Source organism: Cladophialophora immunda, assembly GCF_000835495.1.
Source record: "Cladophialophora immunda strain CBS 83496 unplaced genomic scaffold supercont1.3, whole genome shotgun sequence".
Taxonomy (NCBI): domain Eukaryota; kingdom Fungi; phylum Ascomycota; class Eurotiomycetes; order Chaetothyriales; family Herpotrichiellaceae; genus Cladophialophora; species Cladophialophora immunda.
In genome coordinates this window covers 2,452,324-2,469,737 of record NW_015622543.1, presented here as the reverse complement: position 1 = coordinate 2,469,737, position 17,414 = coordinate 2,452,324, and the positions used below count along the sequence as shown (strand labels likewise).

Sequence of the window (17,414 nt, the reverse complement as noted above, 5' to 3'; positions counted from 1 at the left end):
TTCCTCCTTACACGGATGGTGATGTGGCCGCCGTCCCCCGAAGCCAATGACATGAGCCTCATCGATAGATTTTCCTCGGCGCCGTGCTACGCTGTGTTTCATAGGTAAGCAGTGAAGCAATTAGCCTGCCCTTGCTTGACGGCGCCTTGACCCGCAGGTATTCGCCGGTGAGAAGAGAGGCTGGAGCTGGAGCCATGGTCAGAGAGCAAAGAAACCGATGGCTGCCCTACCTTTGACGGCACCTCTCGTCACCGCTGCATCAATCCACCTCTGTGTAGAGTGTCATCTTTGGAGCGTGCTGCCAGTATGTCACCCATCTAAAAAGAGGTGGCAATTTGGTCTTTATGCACAGCAGATCGAGGCATGGCTTCAGAGTTGTGTAACGCTGCTCTTGTGGACTGACAATCTCATCCTCTCCTCAACCTTTTGTCAGGCATGTTTCGACACCAAAGTCTGAGGGCGGAGAGTCACCTGTAGGTAGGCTCACGATGCCCCCGGACGAGCATTCCTGATCGCAGGATCCCATCGCCGCTCTACGAATGGGCGTCTGCAGTGCGGTATCATGTCCACACCTCTGCCACATCGACGCGCTTGTGAAACCTCGCAAGCTACACCAGGCGGCACACGCTGGGATCAACTCTATTTATTACGCCTTTCAAGGCGAGGCTGATCAGGAGATGATGCGCCTGTCATTCCCGGGCAAAGCAGGACAGGAAGCGCCAACGGGACTGATCAGCCCTGTCTGGAAGGACCAGCACATCCCGCGCTTCCCACGTGGTGGATAATGTGTTCCTTCGGTTCAGACAAGAAGGTCTTGTGATGACGATCGTCGAGGCGCGAAACCCACATATGAACGCTCCCATTCCCAGCCATATCAGGAGTGGTCAGTTTTGCCAGACTAGAAGAGAGCTCTTCTGACTTCTGCATTTCACCTTCGAAATTTTGACTCTCAAAGGTTGTCTGCGCCAGACCAGACTGCTCGTACAATCCGGTTTGCCAGCAGGGCTGACACAACTGAACTCCCTACTCCGAGCGAAACTTCCACTCTACCCATCGGTGTGGTCAAGGAATCTGGCATCATCTTGTTACGCAGGGGCGTGTTAGCTGCGAGGATGCCGAGAAGATCCCCCATTCCGTGGATCGACCGGGACAGCAATCTGCGCTGGTATGATCCAGACGGCGGCCACAGAAGGCGTTATGAAGATGATCAAGGTACCAGCTACAAGAAGACCCCCAACTCCAAAGGACACTCGGTAAGATTCTCAGGCTCGACCAGAGGAGGTTCCAGCGCCACCAGCGATCATGGCCGGGGTCGGCGCAGGCGGCGAGGAGAGTAAGTCACGAGACAAAACACCCACTACATCCATGTCCCATGTTGGCACCTCTACCCGTCGAGGGAACACTGTGGTAAAAAAAAATGAAGAGTACTGTTTTTCTCGCGCCTTGCTGACATGGAATCTTTGCAAATGGACAAAGGGATCCCGAACAGCGCGCCCTCTCGGCCGTCTTCGCCGGCGTCCACCCCCCTCGGACCAGCGACCGCGCATACCGCAACTCGGGCCGCTCGTGCATCAACATCGAAGGCCCCTTTTACGACGAAGACTTCGACCGCTGGGACTACTACGACATCAGCCGGCCCGGCCGGCCCAGGAGGCTGGACTACTGTCGGCACGGCGAGGTGGAGGTCGCGTGTCTGTACTGCAACGGCAGCTACGGACACGGGCATGGATATGGAAGGGGAGGCAGAGGACGGTCCCCGTCGAGAGGACCAAGTCGGAGCCGAAGCCGGAGCCGGGATCGCCGTCGGCGTCGTCGTCATCGTCACGGCCGCGATCGCGACCGCTGGCCCCATGATGGCGACGAGATCATAGCGTGCTACACGGGCGACTTGGACTACGACTTTGGACCCCCGCGCCGGTCCTCGAGCAGACACGGTCGCCGCCGACCACGACCAGGTCGGAGCTGGGCTCCCGATCGCGAATGGGGGTTCGGACACGGCGGCTGCGGCCTCGAGCCGATGTACGACTTTGACCTCGACGTTGACTTTGACTTTGAGCACGACTTTGACTACGACTACGACCATGACTTTGATTATGGTTATGACTATGATTACAACCACGACTATGACTACGAGGATGGGAGGCGCCGTAGAGGCAGAGACAGAAGAGGATCGCGAAGGGACCGGGACCGGGACGTGAGAGCGGCGGACGCCCTCTGGCGCGAAATGGACAGGATGGAACTGCGGGCCGACGACGCTGAGCGCTGGTTGTGGAGGGAGTACGGCGGCTGAGCGAAACCCCATGCCTAGCTAGGTACGGGGTATAAAACGCCCGAGTTCTGTTGACGCCCGGATAGAGCGCGCCTGTCTCTTGTACATAGTGTGCTGTGATGGATCATGCAACGCGAGTATTTCATTGTTTTAAGAGTCTGAAAAGGGGGGACCGTGCCTTATATGTGCTCTGGTCTAGGATTAGCAAAGACCAAAGAGCGAAGAGCGAAGGCAAGACGCCAAGACGAACAAACAAGGGGTAGAACCAAGGCACGAAGCATTGGTCGGCGTCGCAAGGCCTCGTTGCTCTATTTTTGAAAGGCGAAAGACTACTAATTATCTCGGTCTCCCATAACGGGCATCTCAAGGAAACAGACCTGGACTCGATGGTCCAAAGTAGGGGGAATATCCAGCTCCCAGTCCATATTCTGCTCCAATCCCAGCTCATATCCAAGGTCCAGAGTGCTCGCCCACGCCCGGCCGGATTGATACATATATGCAAAACGCTCATAACTCATGATGCTGATGACGATGACGCTGATATGGGGGCGCACACACTCACTGTCCGTACACGTGAGAGAATGCACCGTGTGTCTGAAGGTGAGGCGCTGATCACATCGTCTTCCTCGCCTTCTTGTTCTTTTTCTTCTTGCTCCCCGTCTGTTGGCTCCCCTGTTCCCTCTTCCGCTTGTTCCCTGCCTGCTCGCCATCGCGGGCGGAAACCGACCCAGCAGGAGATGCGTGGGCCGAATGTGACGTGCGAGGGGCCCCGCAGCGCATGCAGAAGACGTTGCTCGCGAAGTTGTAGAACTTGCATCCTGCTGCATTGCATTTCCAATCGCCTGCTTCGGGACGGAGAGAGCTGAATTTGCCAGAGCTGGAAACATTCCTCGCCAGATGTCCGCTGCCCGCCATACTCCGATGTTTCTGCTCAATTGCCATCCGAACCCGGTTCATTTCCTCATCCGAGTCGATTTCGGCTGTGGCCTTTGCGGCACCTCTGCCTTGTCTCGGTGTTGATATGTTGGACGGATCGGGGATGCCTGCCTCTGACTCCCCGTCGGAATCCGAGTCCGAAGCTGAGCTCAGATCTTGGTCGTTTTCGTACTGGCCTTGATCCTGCCGGTTAGTAGACCGTGATTTCCGCTTCTTGTCAAACGAGCCAAAAGTCTGTCGACCACTAGGTCGTTGGTTGTTCCAAATATCTTCTTCCTCTTCCGCTGCGTCACCCTCCTCTTCCTCTTCGCTCCGCCCATTTAGCACACCAAAGCGTGATGCTTGTAGATTGGATCCATGGTCATCGGCATTCGCGTCCTTATCCGGTGGTGGCTTCACTCTCTTATCTCCAGGAAATCTCATTTTCAGGTCCAGCACCCATTCCGTGTCTGCACCTTCATACCGGGTAAACGTGCTTGTTCCTCCTCTTGAAGCAATGCCCAAGCCTGTACTTTGCGATACAATTGGGTTTGACCTTCCTAAGTGAACAAGACCATTTGACGGTGTTCCAGGAGTCGAGGCCGCCGGGGAAGAAGTAGTACTGTCAACTCTCCGGCGTTTTGCAAGTGGTTCGGTTGCTGGTGTCTGCGCCGTAGAAGATGCTGGAGAGGTTGTTGCGCTCGGCGTTGCGGCAGCAGCTCTTTGCATGAACTAGCGGGAATCAGGCAAATCACAGACTTAATATATACGGTCCACGGCGGCCCTGAAGCAGAACCTGTTGGCTCAAGGGGATTCAAAATTGACTCACCTTCATGTTCAGCAGTCGCGAAGACATCTGCTTCGGTTGCTGTTGCGACGGCGTTCGCGCATTTTGAGTAGGTGTACTGAAGCCTGCCATGTTGCTATTGTAACTGTGTCAGGGAAACCCCCTTCAGCTTGTGTATGAAGCAGGAACAGGAAGAATCCAAGTCGTCAGAAAGGTCAAGAATGTCGCTCTTAACATTCGACGCAACAGACGTGGCAATCTCAGGCTGACACTGTCGTAAGTCCGACAGTTACTGCAGTTTCTGCTGTCTCAGCGGTGCATGGTAGTTTTCATTGAGCTGTGCATGCCACCTGTGGAGAGATTGACCGTAAATGCAATGTCGCAAACAAAAGTTGAACTCCAGAGGATGTTTCGCGCACTCTGTGCCTCGCATCGGCTCGGGGAATTATTTCACCGATCTCCCGGCTTGGGTGCAAGGCTGAAGTCGCATCAGTGACGCTTTTTACCCTTCAAAATATTGTCTGTTACAAGGCATCCTCGTCGTGGTGACGTTGAGAAGGGACTGGCTGAGAACGTAGCTTAGGGAATTCTAGTGAAGTTCCCCGTTCTCCTACAAGACACGAGACTGTGTGACGGATTTCATCCAGAAATTCTTGGATTCCACATGGGCGAGGCTGAATAAGACCTAGACAGACCGAAGCCGACTCCCTTTCTCTCCTCCCAACGTGATAGCATACTCATTGCCGGCGATACACGCTCTTCCGTGCATCATAGGCATTCTCATCCCTCATTTGATAGTTTACCTGTTTAAGAACAGCGTTGGCTTCCAGGTGGAGGTCCATAATGCTTGAACAGCTGTTCCCATACCTTGAGCAAGGTTGCTCCCTCTGAGCCCACCTCATTCTTTCTTTCCCTGACCACATTCGATAGTTTCGAGTACCTCAAGATAGGCAGGACCATGGTCCGGGAACCTCCGTGGATAGTGCAGACAATCTTGAGGCAGGAATTCGATGGCATCTTAGGCACAGGGATCCGCTAATTTCGGAAGCTTCGAGTCTCTCACTGTGCTCCGCTTGACGTTGTTGAAGAGACAACAGGGCTAAGGCACAGCTCAGGACTATTTTCCCGCGTGCATACCGATCGGTTGGACATTGCAGTCAGACACAAACCATTTATTGTTTCTGTCCTTGAATAGTCGCTACCACTTTTCTTGAATGCTTCGACGCTCGAAATTCCAAATACCAGATACCTTGCCACGTGCCAGTGTTCAAGGCGCCATCCGTGATAGGGATTGTTACGCTTGCTCCAATGAGCGCCGACTTGATATGTGCCTAATCGACTCATGAGTATGACCGTGAACTCTGTGCCGTCAATATACACTTACAGGCATATCGTCCAAGCCTTCAGCCGAGTGTCTGTATAGGTTGCCCTTCCTATCTTCCGGAGCAATCCTATCAAGCGCATCGCTCATATCTTCTCTTACATCACTGTCCCAGTTCTCATTCAAAGAGAGCGCACATGAAGTGTGTTGTACGAACAAGTTCAGAAGTCCAACTTTGTACTCCTTGATCTCTGGTAAAGACGCCACAACTTGATCTGTTATGAGGTAGGAGCCACGGGATTTGGCAGGAAGCGTGAAGGTTTTCTGAAACCATGCTGTAGACATGTTGGAACGAGTGCTCTGCGCGATGCAGCCCGGAGGACAATCGAAAGTAACAGAGAGGGGTGATGTCGTTTTAAAGGGATATATGAGCAGACGAAAGGGAAGACCTAGAATGTATTGTGGAAACCCTGGGAATAACGCAAGTACCAAGACCAGCACCGAGACAAAAGTGAAGTATTTGGATTGAGTGATATCCAACGCTGGCATATCATTGAACGGTGTTGACGATGGCATCTCAAACTGCGGACATCGACGAGTTGTCACCGATACGTCATAGGCTGTCGGCAAACCTTCCTGGAGGAACACTCCCAATGCTTTCCTCTCAGGGACTCGTCAGATAAGAGCTCATGTACCATCGACGAGGGACATCAATCTGCCCATGGCACTCCTTGAAATTGCCTGCTTCAATCCCGAGTCTGCTGTGGCAGCGAGTGAGGCTGGGGCAGATCGCATCGAACTCTGTGATAATGCAGATGTCGGAGGGACAACGCCGCCCTCAAATTGGCTAACCGACCTGCGCGACAAGATCAGGGTACCTATCAATATCATGGTTCGTCCTCGAGGTGGTGATTTTGTCTATTCGCCTGAAGAGTTCCAGGAGATGAAAGATGTCATTATCAGTTTGAAATCAGTCGCAGATGGCTTTGTCTTTGGCATCCTCAAGCAGGACCGGACCGTCGATACTGCAAGAACCTCAGAACTTGTCAAGCTGGCAGCTCCTTTGCCCTGTACGTTCCATCGCGCGTTTGACGAAACCCCGGACTTGTTTCAGGCACTCGAAGACATTGTTGACTGTGGGAGTCGTACCATTTTGACCTCTGGCGGGGTTTCAAGCGCCATTCAAAATTGTGATGTTCTAGCCAAGCTTGTGAAGCAAGCAGACAGCCGGATTGTGGTCATGCCAGGTGGAGGCGTCAGGTCAGCAAACATTGAAGAACTGAAAGCTAAGACGGATGCCCTGGTGTTTCATTCTTCAGCTCTCATTGCGGCACAAAATGTTGCTGATGCGGCTGAAATCAAGCAGATGAAGGTGATCGTGCAGCCAGAAATCTGAGTACAACGACATGTCTTGACGGATGACGCTTATTGAAACCTTCAAAAACTTGTACCTTTGTCATTTCTCGCAGCCTACGATGTATCCGAGTCGAATGCTGCACTGATAGCGGGATTATTGGTAGTTTGCATCCTGCTCCCGCGGCAAAGCATTTACAGAGCAAGAAGGTTCAGCCTTTTCTGAGCATCAGCCTGCAGATGCAGATGATTTCAGACACCCATAGAGTCACGAGCTAGCCTCTAGACTTCAACTAGAGATGGGACTTTATTGGTATTGTCTCTTTGTTGTCGGCCTCGCTTAACTGCGTGCCAACCCACGTATTGCTGGCAGCTTTTGTACGGGCCACCGCATTGCCTTTCGGGATTGGTCAATCATGTTTGCAAGCAACCTCAGCAAATCTTGAACCGTCAAATCCTTGGAAGACAACACTTGATCATGAACGTCGAGAGGTTCGTCGGAGCGATATAGCTTCATTGCCTTTACGACCAGTCGCAGGCTACAGATCGGCTCCGAGCCGACTATAAAGCCTAATCGCTCTCTAGAGGTGGCAAGAAAGTGCGACTTGCATGAAGAACAGCGGATTGGGCCTCGAAGACGACAGCGACCTTGTTGGTACGGGACAACTTCCTGGGCCGATTTGACTTTGTTCTTCAGGGATAAGAAGCAGCTCCAGCCTCCTCTGAGAGAAGTTTGTTTGTCCGCTTCATCCAGCACAGATTCCATCCCACCGACGGGGCCTCGCGGCTCACCATGGCCAACTCATCTGGTGAAACACCCAAGCCAGACCTCCCACGTCCCGAATACCCAGTTTCGATCGGTCGGAAGTTTGACCCTGATGGAAAAGTACTGCCTTTTCCCGGAAACACGATCATCTGTCATCTCTCTCCAGACCACGCCTTGTACCGTGCGATGCTAGATCTGCATAATGCACTGAAGCAGCACAAGTTTGCACATCTCTATACCTTGCTCCCGCCCGAAAGCTGGCATATGACTGTCTTTGAAGGCGTTACCGATCAGATTCGCAAGCCTCATGTCTGGCCAGCAGACTTGCCTCTCGATGCTCCCTTGGGCAGATGCACAGATCTCTTCAAAGAGAAGCTCCAAAACTTCGTTTTCGACAGTGAACCATCGTTCCAACTGACTATTGTTGGTTATGATCCACTGGTAGATGGCATTGCCCTGAAAGCCGTCCCCGCTACTGCTGCCGACGAGGCCAGGCTTCGCGGCCTTCGCAATCGTCTTTCTGAGCTCCTGCAGTTACACCATCCTGCTCATGACAGGTATTCCTTTCACATGAGTCTCGCATACATCCTACGCCGTCTAGATAACCAGCAGCATCAGGAGCTCTGGGAGTTTCTAGAAGAGTACCGTTCCAGACTGCCGGCTCATTTTCAATTGGGGGCTCCGGAATTCTGCACCTTCGACGACATGTTTGCTTTCAAGCGGCAACTCTTTTTGGGGGGAAAGTCCTGACATGGCCTGGTCTGAAGTACCGTTGGTTATACAGGTGGGATTGAGCGCGATATTACAGGTTGCTTGTCGAAGACAGACGTCAGACGGGTGAGGATTGCAGTAGTGGGAAACTCATCATATCTTTTGGGCCAAATTATTCATTTTTGGGGTTGTTCAGCCTCCACTCGATTCATATGGATTGCTGGTAGCTGGCTTCTTTGGCATCCAGCCCTACTTTCAGTTTATTTCCTTCTGCAGCCACCTCAGAGGCGAAAGGCGATTCTACCCATCCGACTTTCCCCAATGCGCGTCCCGTCCAGAGCTAATTTGAAACCGCGTCGCGAAGAGGCTGCAAATCTCTCTGGTCTGTCGAATTCCTTCCTACCAATTGGACGGCTTCGTCTTATCTCAAGCCCCCATGTGGCACACCAATCAGATGGATCGACACCCACTTCCATGGTGGTTGGCATGTTTGCCCCGTCGCCTTCTCGTGCCGTTGATCATGTTGACATGTTTGAATCTGACCGGACGAAGTCTGAGGCTTGCGCAAGGAGTAGTAGCTCCTTGCAGAATGGCTCCTGCCGAGATTCCGGCCGCCAGGAAGTACCGCTCGCGAAAACAGAAGCCTTGCGACAACTGTCGCCGCCGCCGCATCTGCTGTGTTCGAGATGCAGAAGGTGCTTGTGCTCTGTGTAGCAGACGATCCATCCCATGTACCTTCAGCTCGGAGCCGTCGCCTCGAAAGCGTCGAGCTCGATCGCCGACTGCGAAGCCGCATGCTCCTGTCCAAGACGATGCCTCTGAGGAATCGCCCGGGACATCAGCCAACTCTGGTGTTGGCCCTCACTTGGTAGTCCCAACTGCCAATGTGGCAGAAGCACGAAAGAATGGCGTCGATGGGAAATACGTTGGGTTGAGCGGCACTGACGACGTGTATTTTGTGGCTGAGCGCAATCAACCTGTCGGCAACGATCCAGCACATGAGGCTTACTTTCGAGTATGATCGAGGCATCCATCTACATCTATTGGCGTTGATTGTTCTGATCAAGCGAAGGAACGGGCAGCTTCGTCCACATCTGTGGCCTCGGCGTCTTCAACTCATCGTGCTCGTTCGATAGAGCCGACTGCTTCGGTCGTGCAGACAATCTTTCTCGAGAGATCCCACCCTGCCATTCCTTTACTGGATGAAAGCCTTATCAAAAGCCAGAAGCAGTCCAGGCTCCTCACCAACGCCATCGCCATTATATCCAAGTACACGTCTCCGGAGCTGGAAGGGCTCCACAACAATGTGCTGATCGAAGACATGACGGCCGCTTTGCTCCTTGAAGCACGATCCCCGACACTGGAGACGATTGAGGCCGCCATTCTTTTCACTCAGAGAGCGTTGCGCGGGAAAATGTGAGTACTTTCATCCGTGCGTACCAGGGTTCTCGCTGATTATAGCAGGAGTACCAGTGCCCCTGGAATGTATGCTGCGATCGGATGTCTTGTGGCCATGTGCCATGACCTCGGACTCAATATTGACTGCTCTACCTGGAGTATACCAGAGTCGACGAAGCGACGGAGGAAACGGCTATGGTGGGCCGCTTACATGCAAGACAAATGGTACGTCGGGCATCCAGTCCACGCTGGGTCTTTGACTGACCTCTGCGGCCAGGTTTGCCATGGCCTTGGGGCGACCATCGTTCATCAATGCTTCCAACACCACCACGCTCAGTCTGACGGCAGCTGACTTTGAGGAGGCCACCTCAGGTTCTCCGGGAGAGGGTGCAAAACGGCCGGAATTGGTGACCGGAATACACTGTTTCGTGGCGATGGCCGAATTGACCGTCATTCTCAACGAAATCCTCTCCATCTTCTTCACCATCAGTTCCGTGGTCAGCCTTCGAGAGGTCAGCGGCGAACACATCATCGACATCGCGGAGAGGATCGAGTCCGAGTTGAGCACCTGGCGCTCCACATACCTCGATCAGATCCTGACACAACGGTTCTTTCCCGATGTGACTGGTGAGAAGCGTCTTCTCTCGCTAAAGGGGGGAACTTTAACGTCGGGGCTTTGATGACTGACGGCCTCAGGAAGTCTGGAACTCGCGTACATCACAGCCAGAATCATGCTTCTCCGGGGCATCTTTCCCAAGCTCTACCGCAGAAATTTTGCTCTGGACCGGTACGTCGAGCGCGCGGTCGAGACCACGACGCACGCCATCACCCTGGTCGAGACTCTGCAAATCAACCGGCTGAGCGCTTTTTGGTGGTCCTGTAAGCTTCTGCCACCCTCTCTGTTGAATGCCCCTGTCTCCCGAAGGAGAGAGGAGGAAATGGCTGACGAAACGATCTTTCCAGGCTCGGGCTTCAACCTCGCTCTCGCGGGCACATTCATGGCCAGTCTCAAGCGGCTGTCCCCCAACCCGGACCGCGCCACCTACTGGGCCGGCCGCCTGAAGTACTACCGTACGCTCCTCGCCGCGCATGGCTTTAGCTTCTGGCCTGCCAAGTTTGCTGCCATGGCGCTCAACGACATGGCCAAGAGCCTGACCAAGGCGACGGAAGCGGGCGCCCGAGCTGCCGTCGCGCCCACATCGTTGTCATCATCGTCGTCATTGACGGCCGGCGGTGCGGGTGCGGGTGCGGGTGCGGCGACGGAGGATACCACTCCAAGCCATTTCGACGCGTTCACGAGCCCGCTGACCACGTCCAGCGGGGTCTCGTACGACTTCTTCCCGCACAGCCTGACCGAGCTGAACGGGCCGGATTTCTATCTCGATCTGTGGAGCGGAGGCGACGTGTTTCAGTGGGAGCCGGATCCTCCAGCCGACCACCCCTAATGCAACGGACGCAGAAGCTGGATAACCCGAGGCCTGGAATGAAGAGGGGGATTCAACAGTGTCATGCTTTCAAGAAATGTTCTCATTCGGAGCCTGAAAAAAAAAGAGACTAGACGGGTCGAAGGACGCCTCTCACTGACGAGGCAGCAAGTTCGCATATCCAAGCGAGGACGTTTTGCAGAAACAAACACATGCTTTTATCGAGCACCCAACTGATATCTCCAGATCTCGTCGCTCCGAACGCTCAGATTCCACAACCACGCTCAAGATCAGACTTGTCCGGCGGACCAGACCCCCTTTTCTACTTTCATGGTGTAATTGTCCACATTTCACAAAAACCATCGATATTCGGGACTGGCAGGACCAGCAGCGAGGAGCTCCGAGGGGATGTCCTTGGCCTTGATGGTGCGGCCGTCCCGGCGATCCCGCCTCTTGTTGTCGACAATCATCCAGGCGCCCAGCAACAAGGTCAGGAAGCAGCCGCACGCGCCGAAGATGGCCGTGGTCAGCAGCGCGGGCATGTACTTGGGGGCGTCCTTGTTCTGGAAGATGTTGCTCGAGACCACGCCCATCATGTTGGCAAAGGGGACCGCAATGGCCGTCAGCATCATGCGCTTGTTCTCGTCCGCGATGTTGTTGTTGTACCACACGTCGAGGATCACGCTGGGCGCGCTGGTGCCCCAGGTCATCATGAAGCAAGCAAAGTAGGCCACGTGCAGCTCCGTGTGGACGTCGACCGCGGCGTAGATGATGAAGCCGATGCAGGTGAAGGCGAAGCCCAGCGCGACAAAGGGGAAGCGGAGCCGCGTGTAGTCGGACGCGAACGCCAATAGGATCAGCATCACCGCGCCGGAGATGTTGGGCGCGACGGTGTAAAGGTTCGTCTTGACGGTGGAATAGCCCAGTCGGGAGACGATGACGGGTAGGAACAGGGACACGGACTGGAGAGGCACGCCCAAACAGATCTCGATACCTAGGATGATCCAGCTGGTGGGATGCTTGAAGATCGCCAGGGCGGACCGGAGGTTGAACTTCTCGCCTACCACCGAGGAGGAGTCGACCTGGATTCGGTAGAACGCGAGCTGCTTCTCCTCGGGGGTGAGGAACTTTGCGCTCTGGGCGTCGTAGGGCAGATACCAGAACGCGAAGATGGCGAAGAGCATCGTGCAGCCGCCTTCGATGATAAAGAGGTACCTCCACCGTGCCAGACTGCCGGATTTGATCTGGAAGACTCCAAAGGACAGCAGCCCGCCGAACGCTGAAGCGATGGAAGACGCGGCGTAGAAGATCGCCAGACGACGGGCGAGTTCGCCGCGGCGGTAGAAGGTGGTTTGGTAGTAGATGACTGTCCCAGAGAATTTGTATCAGCACTTGCTACGCATATAGCATGCCATGAATTGCAGAGTGCAAAAGAGAGAGAGAGATTATGATTTGAACTTACCGAGTGGGAAAAAGGCACTTTCGGCCATACCCAAGAACCATCGGAGGGCGAGAAGGCCGCCGAAGTTGTAGGCCGCAACAATCATCTAATAGATCTGGTCAGTGCTATTGTCGATCGAGACGGAAATGGATGGGAGTGTGTCATGCTGGCGTTATAGAGAAGGGTGCAGAACAAGAGGTCAGAGCCTGTGACCGGGCCGGAACTCACCAAGCTGAAGAAGCCAAAACTCATCATCATAATGGGCAAGACCCTGCTGGGGCCAAACTTCTTGCCCGCGATACCGAGGAACGGGGCGGTGAGGACGTAGGGCACGAAAAACACGGACAGGATGATGTTGTAGTCGTCGCCCGTGAGGTGCAGGGTCTCCTCCAGATGGGCCGTCTTCGCGTTGCCCAGGTTCGACTTGTCCAGCGAGTTGAAGAGGTACATGACGGCCAGGGTGGGCAGGATGCGCAGGTCGAACTTGCGCACCAGGCGGCGCTCGGCCGCGGGCTCGATAGCGACGCTGGCGGACACGCGGCGCGTCTCGCCCAGCGACGTCGTCGTCACGATCCCGTCCTCGACGATCTTGAGGTCCTTGGTGGCATCCGTGGCGGGGCTGGGGTTGGCCACCACCTTCATCTCTTCGGACGGCATTTCGACAGTGCTGTGCATGGTCGCTGCTGTTCCAGACGGGCTGGGTAGAGAGGTCTGTTTCGTCGGCGAAGGAGTCGACGGGCTCGAATGCTGGAGTTAGGCTGGGTCTCGAGGGACTTGGTGCTGGATACCGATGCCATCTCGACTCAAACCCACGGAGGAGGTTATTTTATATATTCGATCAATACGAGGGAGGGTGGTGGTGGTGACGGCAGAGTTTTTGCGCGGACAGCGTGCAGCCTCGTTGGCCGTTGGGCTGGGCAAGACAAGGCTGCGCCATTGGAAGCCGAACAAGAGCAGCGGCTACCAAGTTGCCCGCGGGCCAACGACTCGCACGTGTTGGCCGTCTTCCTTCTTCCTTCATCTCGCCAATGGCTATTTCGCCTGCTCGCTTCTTATCGCCAGCATTGACATCGACCACGAAAGAGTTTTTCCGACGCCGATCTCGCCGGCGCATCTGGTGGATTGACCAGGGCCGCCCGGTCAATCTCCCGCTCGTCGCCGTGCAAGATGATTCCCTGCTGTTGCCCAACGCGCAACTGGCTGCCCGCCGCGTCCAGCAATTCCTCGGCCTGGTGCGACCCTCCGCAGTGGTATGCAGGCCATGGGCAAATGTTGTCGAGTTATGCATCCGCCGAATATGAGGCCTGACCGTGATGAAAATTTCGAGTCGCAACAATTTCCATGGTTTGATCGCGACACGATAGTCTTTGTCGGTGTGACAGATATAGCTGCTCGAGTCTGCCGCGATGGAGCATGTATTTCATCCGGAGTGTTGCTGGAGTTCCAGAGGCAAACACCCGTTGGTATCTCCCTTGCTGCATAACTGCACCCCTTTCACACTGCATTCTGTCAATTCATTGAAACCTGTGGTCAACGAATATGGCTGAAGAATTCCCCTCGATGTCTTTGAACGCGGACCATCTTGATGAAGATCGGCTTCATTACTCGCATTCACCAAAAATCGCAACGAAAGACAACGTAATCGTTGATGCGACTTTGTTCGGACTAGCCAGTTCATTCCCCACTTCGCCATCTGAGCGTCGTCGTTCATCGTCAAGTTCCGGATCAGACGGTGTCGACATCGACGACTTTCAGACCAGCCTTGCACAGTTTGGTTCATTGCCAACTGGCAGTCTGGTCGAGGCGAGCAATTGGTATCAGGAACCTTTCAACCGGCGGCCGAGCCGCATCCAGAAGCAGTCTCTACTATCCGCACACGGCGCACCAACGTATGGAACTCTCGTCAATGATGATTTCGAATGCGGCACCGCCAGTGCCAGTGCCAGAGCAGATATAGAGGACTCTAAGTTCGTCTCGATAAGCCCCCAGCGCTTTTGGTGGGTCTTTACGGTCATCTTGCTGGGCTACTTCATCGCCTGTTTCGACTCGACTTTGATGGCATCCAGCCACCCTGTCATTACCTCTTACTTTGGAGCGTCACAATATGCATCGTGGTTGAGCACTGTCTTCCTCATCACCAGTACGGCTTTTCAACCTTTGTTTGGACGCTTGTCAGACACGATTGGAAGAAAGCCAGTCCTCTTGCTTGTGTTGGCAATTTTCGGATTGACCACGCTGTGGTGCGCCCTGGCAGGAAGTATCGAGAGCTTCATAGCAGCCCGAGCGGCGTGCGGACTAGGTGCTGGCGGTACCATGTCTGTGGGTCTGATTATCGTCAGTGACCTTGTCCGCATTGAATATCGAGGGGTGTTCCAATCACACATCAATCTCGCTTTTGGGTTGGGGTCGGCGTGTGGTGCTGCTCTCGGTGGATGGCTTTGCGACAGTCTCGGGTGGAGATGGGCATTTGGCGTCCAGGTGCCCGTCATATGCCTGTGCTTCATCCTAGGTGGCTTCTTTATGCCATCGGTTGTTGGTCCAATGGTAGGCTGCTCCGAAGAAGGCGGCAAGTGGCTCGCGTTCAAGACCTTCGACTGGTCGGGATCCGCCTCGCTGATCACCGCCATCACTTCTCTCATCCTCGTACTGAACATGGGAGGCAGCATACTCTCTTGGACCTCCCCGTTGGTGCTGACATGTCTCGGTGTCGCTATTGCTGCATCATGTGTCTTTGTGCGTGTCGAAATGAGGGCGGAGCAGCCATTAATGCCCCTACACCTTCTCTGCAGAGCGCCGGTGGCAAATATGGTCTTTGCCAATCTGTTAGGAGGCATTGCTTCCAACACAGTCCTGTTCAACGCGCCACTCTTCTTCAGGGTTGTCCTGCTTACGTCTGCCTCCAGCTCCGGCTTTCGACTCGCCGTCCCGAGCCTCGTCGGGTCTTTGGCGGGCGTTTCGACGGGATATATCATCACTTATACGAGACGGCTCAAGCCAACCCTGGTCTTTGGGAGTCTCATGTACCTTGCCGGCTCGGTGGCCATTCTCTTCATGACCAAGAATACCTCGGCTACGGTGAGCATGATCCTCATCACCGGAGTACCATTAGGACAGGGATTTGTCTTCCCGAACACCATGATGAGCGCCCTGGCGGTGTCTGAGCAGGCCAACCAAGCAGTGGTAACGACCACCATTGGGCTGTGGCGGAATCTAGGGGTGGTTTTGGGGGTTGCTATCTCGAGCCTGGTCTTCCAGAACAGCTTGCTTCCGAACTTGGAGAGGTATGTGGCAGACGAGGACGTTATTCGAAAAGTAAGGTCGTCGGTGCAGGAGATTGGGTTGCTTGACCCGCAGGCACAAGGACGAGGTTGGTGATTCCCTCCCTTTTCGTGGTCGACCCTAGCAGAGGAAATGCTAACGCTTGGTACAGTGATTGACGCATATGCTGCATCCTTGCGGACCACTTTTGTCTGCGCCGTGGTTGCTTCAGTGCTCATTGTGAGTCTTATTGTGCCTATTCACCTGCCGAGGCTGCGCAAAGGAAGACAAGTAGTGGTCAGTGGTGGAGAGTGATACGAGAGTCGCTCGATCGGTTAGCGTGAGATTGCGATGTTCGCCAACAACATAACTTACAGATCTACTATCAGCGGATTAACCAGTCTTTCATACCACTCACTATTCGCTCGACCGACACGCGAACTCCAAATCTCCTAGCGAATTTCAAAGCCAGCGGGCGAACCAGTCCAGGACTTGCTTCTCCGAGCCCTCCAGACATTCCCGCTCCTCTGGATCGTCTGGATTGCCTCGTACAGCAAACCCATGCCGTCCCGGCTTATAGACCCTGTGCTCTACCTCTGGCATCTTCCTCCCCGCTGCCTTTGCTCTCGCGTGGATGTCTTCCACCTTGCCCTTCTGCTCAATGTTGACGCCCTGATCCTCCAGTCCCCATCCAATGCTGACGGGGACGACCAGAGTCTCGACGTCGCCTGGGAGGGACAGATGGCTCGGATGCATGGCCGCCACGGCATCCACGAGGGGCACCTTTTTGCCATCAACCTCGATCATGTTGCTCTCCAGCCCGGCCCGAATCGCATACTTGCCGCCCCAGCAGAATCCGACCATGCCGATCTTCTGGCTTGCGGGGGTCGAGCGCCTCAGCGCCTGCAGGAAATCCATGCAGACCTTGTTGGTTGGCCCTTCCTTGTGCCGCGCCATCCACATGACCAGCGACGGCGCCTTTGCGAGAAGGCCCGTGTACTTCGCCAGCGTCGACTGCTTTTTTGCGTCGACTGGGATCAGAACATCGGCGGTCTTGAGCGGCACGGGGTCGCCCTTGAAGAAGTCGGGGAGATAGACCAGCCACTGCCCGCTTTTGGCGTAGGCGTCAGCGATCAGTTTGTTGTTGGGCAATGGGAGGCCGAAGATGTCTGAGTAGACCACGATGATACCGCTCGGGTTGGTCCGGTTGCCGACCACGTAGGTATTCAGGCCGTGGATTTCTTCTTCGGTGCCCTGGGGTTGGCCGTGGTGGATGGTGCCCTGGGGAACGCGGTGAGTGGAGTGCATTTGTCAAATTCGGATTGAAGCAATCCTACCTTGATGCACTCTTCGCATGGGGGATCCATTTGTGGGGTGATTGTGATGGAGTTCGCCTTACACAGTTTTCGCTTGACAAGCACTGGGTGTTCGTGGTCAATGATAGAAACTTCTGCTCAACGTAGACGGTGTAGGTTAATGACGAGGGCAGGTCGATGCTCGAGAAGCGCTTCATGATTGATATACCAGCTCTTCTCCAGGCACAGCCAGCGCTCGATGACACGTCGATGTCGTAGTGGTCGGCGAGGTGGTTCGTCCGTCGTGGCATCTCGGCGAGATCTCGCGCACTTCTCGGAGCAGCTGTGATTTGTAGATGGACCGTGATGGGCGGTGCGTAACTGCATCCGGCTACTTTCAGGCTCCCCAGCCACAGCCACAGCCCGCCAGCAGACGAACAGTGCGTCTCTCCCTCTTTCGTGCTACACGCCCATCG

The 17,414-nt window shown here is 54.7% G+C and overlaps 8 protein-coding genes across 8 annotated transcripts; 4 read left to right on the top strand and 4 right to left on the bottom strand.

Annotated features, from left to right (window-relative positions):
- Nucleotides 1-1,112: 1,112 nt before the first annotated feature.
- On the top strand, nt 1,113-2,637 carry PV07_05325 (uncharacterized protein; the record flags this gene model as incomplete). The annotated part of the gene is made up of 2 exons (XM_016392209.1): nt 1,113-1,333; nt 1,477-2,637. 2 exons carry the CDS (start codon nt 1,113-1,115, stop codon nt 2,288-2,290), a joined length of 1,035 nt encoding a protein of 344 aa, XP_016249728.1. The 3' UTR covers nt 2,291-2,637.
- On the bottom strand, nt 2,526-4,349 carry PV07_05324 (uncharacterized protein). The gene is made up of 2 exons (XM_016392208.1): nt 4,014-4,349; nt 2,526-3,916 (listed from the first exon to the last, which is right to left on the bottom strand). The coding sequence occupies exons 1-2, from the start codon at nt 4,101-4,103 to the stop codon at nt 2,882-2,884; spliced, it is 1,125 nt and encodes a 374-aa protein (XP_016249727.1). The 5' UTR covers nt 4,104-4,349; the 3' UTR covers nt 2,526-2,881.
- Nucleotides 4,350-4,595: 246 nt separating this feature from the next.
- PV07_05323 (secondary thiamine-phosphate synthase enzyme) lies at nt 4,596-5,855 on the bottom strand. Its single transcript, XM_016392207.1, has 2 exons — nt 5,356-5,855; nt 4,596-5,302 (listed from the first exon to the last, which is right to left on the bottom strand). Exons 1-2 carry the CDS (start codon nt 5,839-5,841, stop codon nt 5,144-5,146), a joined length of 645 nt encoding a protein of 214 aa, XP_016249726.1. The 5' UTR covers nt 5,842-5,855; the 3' UTR covers nt 4,596-5,143.
- A 156-nt stretch (nt 5,856-6,011) lies between these two features.
- PV07_05322 (uncharacterized protein) lies at nt 6,012-6,807 on the top strand (the record flags this gene model as incomplete). The annotated part of the gene is made up of 1 exon (XM_016392206.1): nt 6,012-6,807. A coding segment is annotated over one exon (677 nt), but the record flags the coding sequence as incomplete, so codon positions are not given.
- A 631-nt stretch (nt 6,808-7,438) lies between these two features.
- PV07_05321 (uncharacterized protein) lies at nt 7,439-8,161 on the top strand (the record flags this gene model as incomplete). Its single annotated transcript, XM_016392205.1, has 1 exon — nt 7,439-8,161. One exon carries the CDS (start codon nt 7,439-7,441, stop codon nt 8,159-8,161), a length of 723 nt encoding a protein of 240 aa, XP_016249724.1.
- Nucleotides 8,162-11,294: 3,133 nt separating this feature from the next.
- Nucleotides 11,295-13,060, bottom strand: PV07_05320 (uncharacterized protein; the record flags this gene model as incomplete). The annotated part of the gene is made up of 3 exons (XM_016392204.1): nt 11,295-12,310; nt 12,407-12,491; nt 12,614-13,060. 3 exons carry the CDS (start codon nt 13,058-13,060, stop codon nt 11,295-11,297), a joined length of 1,548 nt encoding a protein of 515 aa, XP_016249723.1.
- Nucleotides 13,061-13,924: 864 nt separating this feature from the next.
- PV07_05319 (uncharacterized protein) lies at nt 13,925-15,958 on the top strand (the record flags this gene model as incomplete). The annotated part of the gene is made up of 2 exons (XM_016392203.1): nt 13,925-15,752; nt 15,816-15,958. 2 exons carry the CDS (start codon nt 13,925-13,927, stop codon nt 15,956-15,958), a joined length of 1,971 nt encoding a protein of 656 aa, XP_016249722.1.
- PV07_05318 (uncharacterized protein) lies at nt 15,398-17,232 on the bottom strand. Its single transcript, XM_016392202.1, has 2 exons — nt 16,981-17,232; nt 15,398-16,924 (listed from the first exon to the last, which is right to left on the bottom strand). The coding sequence occupies exons 1-2, from the start codon at nt 17,008-17,010 to the stop codon at nt 16,106-16,108; spliced, it is 849 nt and encodes a 282-aa protein (XP_016249721.1). The 5' UTR covers nt 17,011-17,232; the 3' UTR covers nt 15,398-16,105.
- Between the last annotated feature and the right edge of the window lie 182 nt (nt 17,233-17,414).

What these genes read in the sequence shown, in the direction of transcription:
- PV07_05324 (XM_016392208.1), bottom strand. Translation starts at nt 4,103, where the DNA reads ATGGCAGGCTTCAGTACACCTACTCAAAATGCGCGAACGCCGTCGCAA. An exon ending in CGCGACTGCTGAACATGAAG is followed by an intron (nt 3,917 to 4,013) that starts GTGAGTCAATTT and finishes GATTCCCGCTAG; the next exon opens with TTCATGCAAAGAGCTGCTGC.
- PV07_05323 (XM_016392207.1), bottom strand. Translation starts at nt 5,841, where the DNA reads ATGCCAGCGTTGGATATCACTCAATCCAAATACTTCACTTTTGTCTCG. An exon ending in AAGGCTTGGACGATATGCCT is followed by an intron (nt 5,303 to 5,355) that starts GTAAGTGTATAT and finishes TGAGTCGATTAG; the next exon opens with GCACATATCAAGTCGGCGCT.
- PV07_05318 (XM_016392202.1), bottom strand. Translation starts at nt 17,010, where the DNA reads ATGGATCCCCCATGCGAAGAGTGCATCAAG. An exon ending in CATGCGAAGAGTGCATCAAG is followed by an intron (nt 16,925 to 16,980) that starts GTAGGATTGCTT and finishes CGCGTTCCCCAG; the next exon opens with GGCACCATCCACCACGGCCA.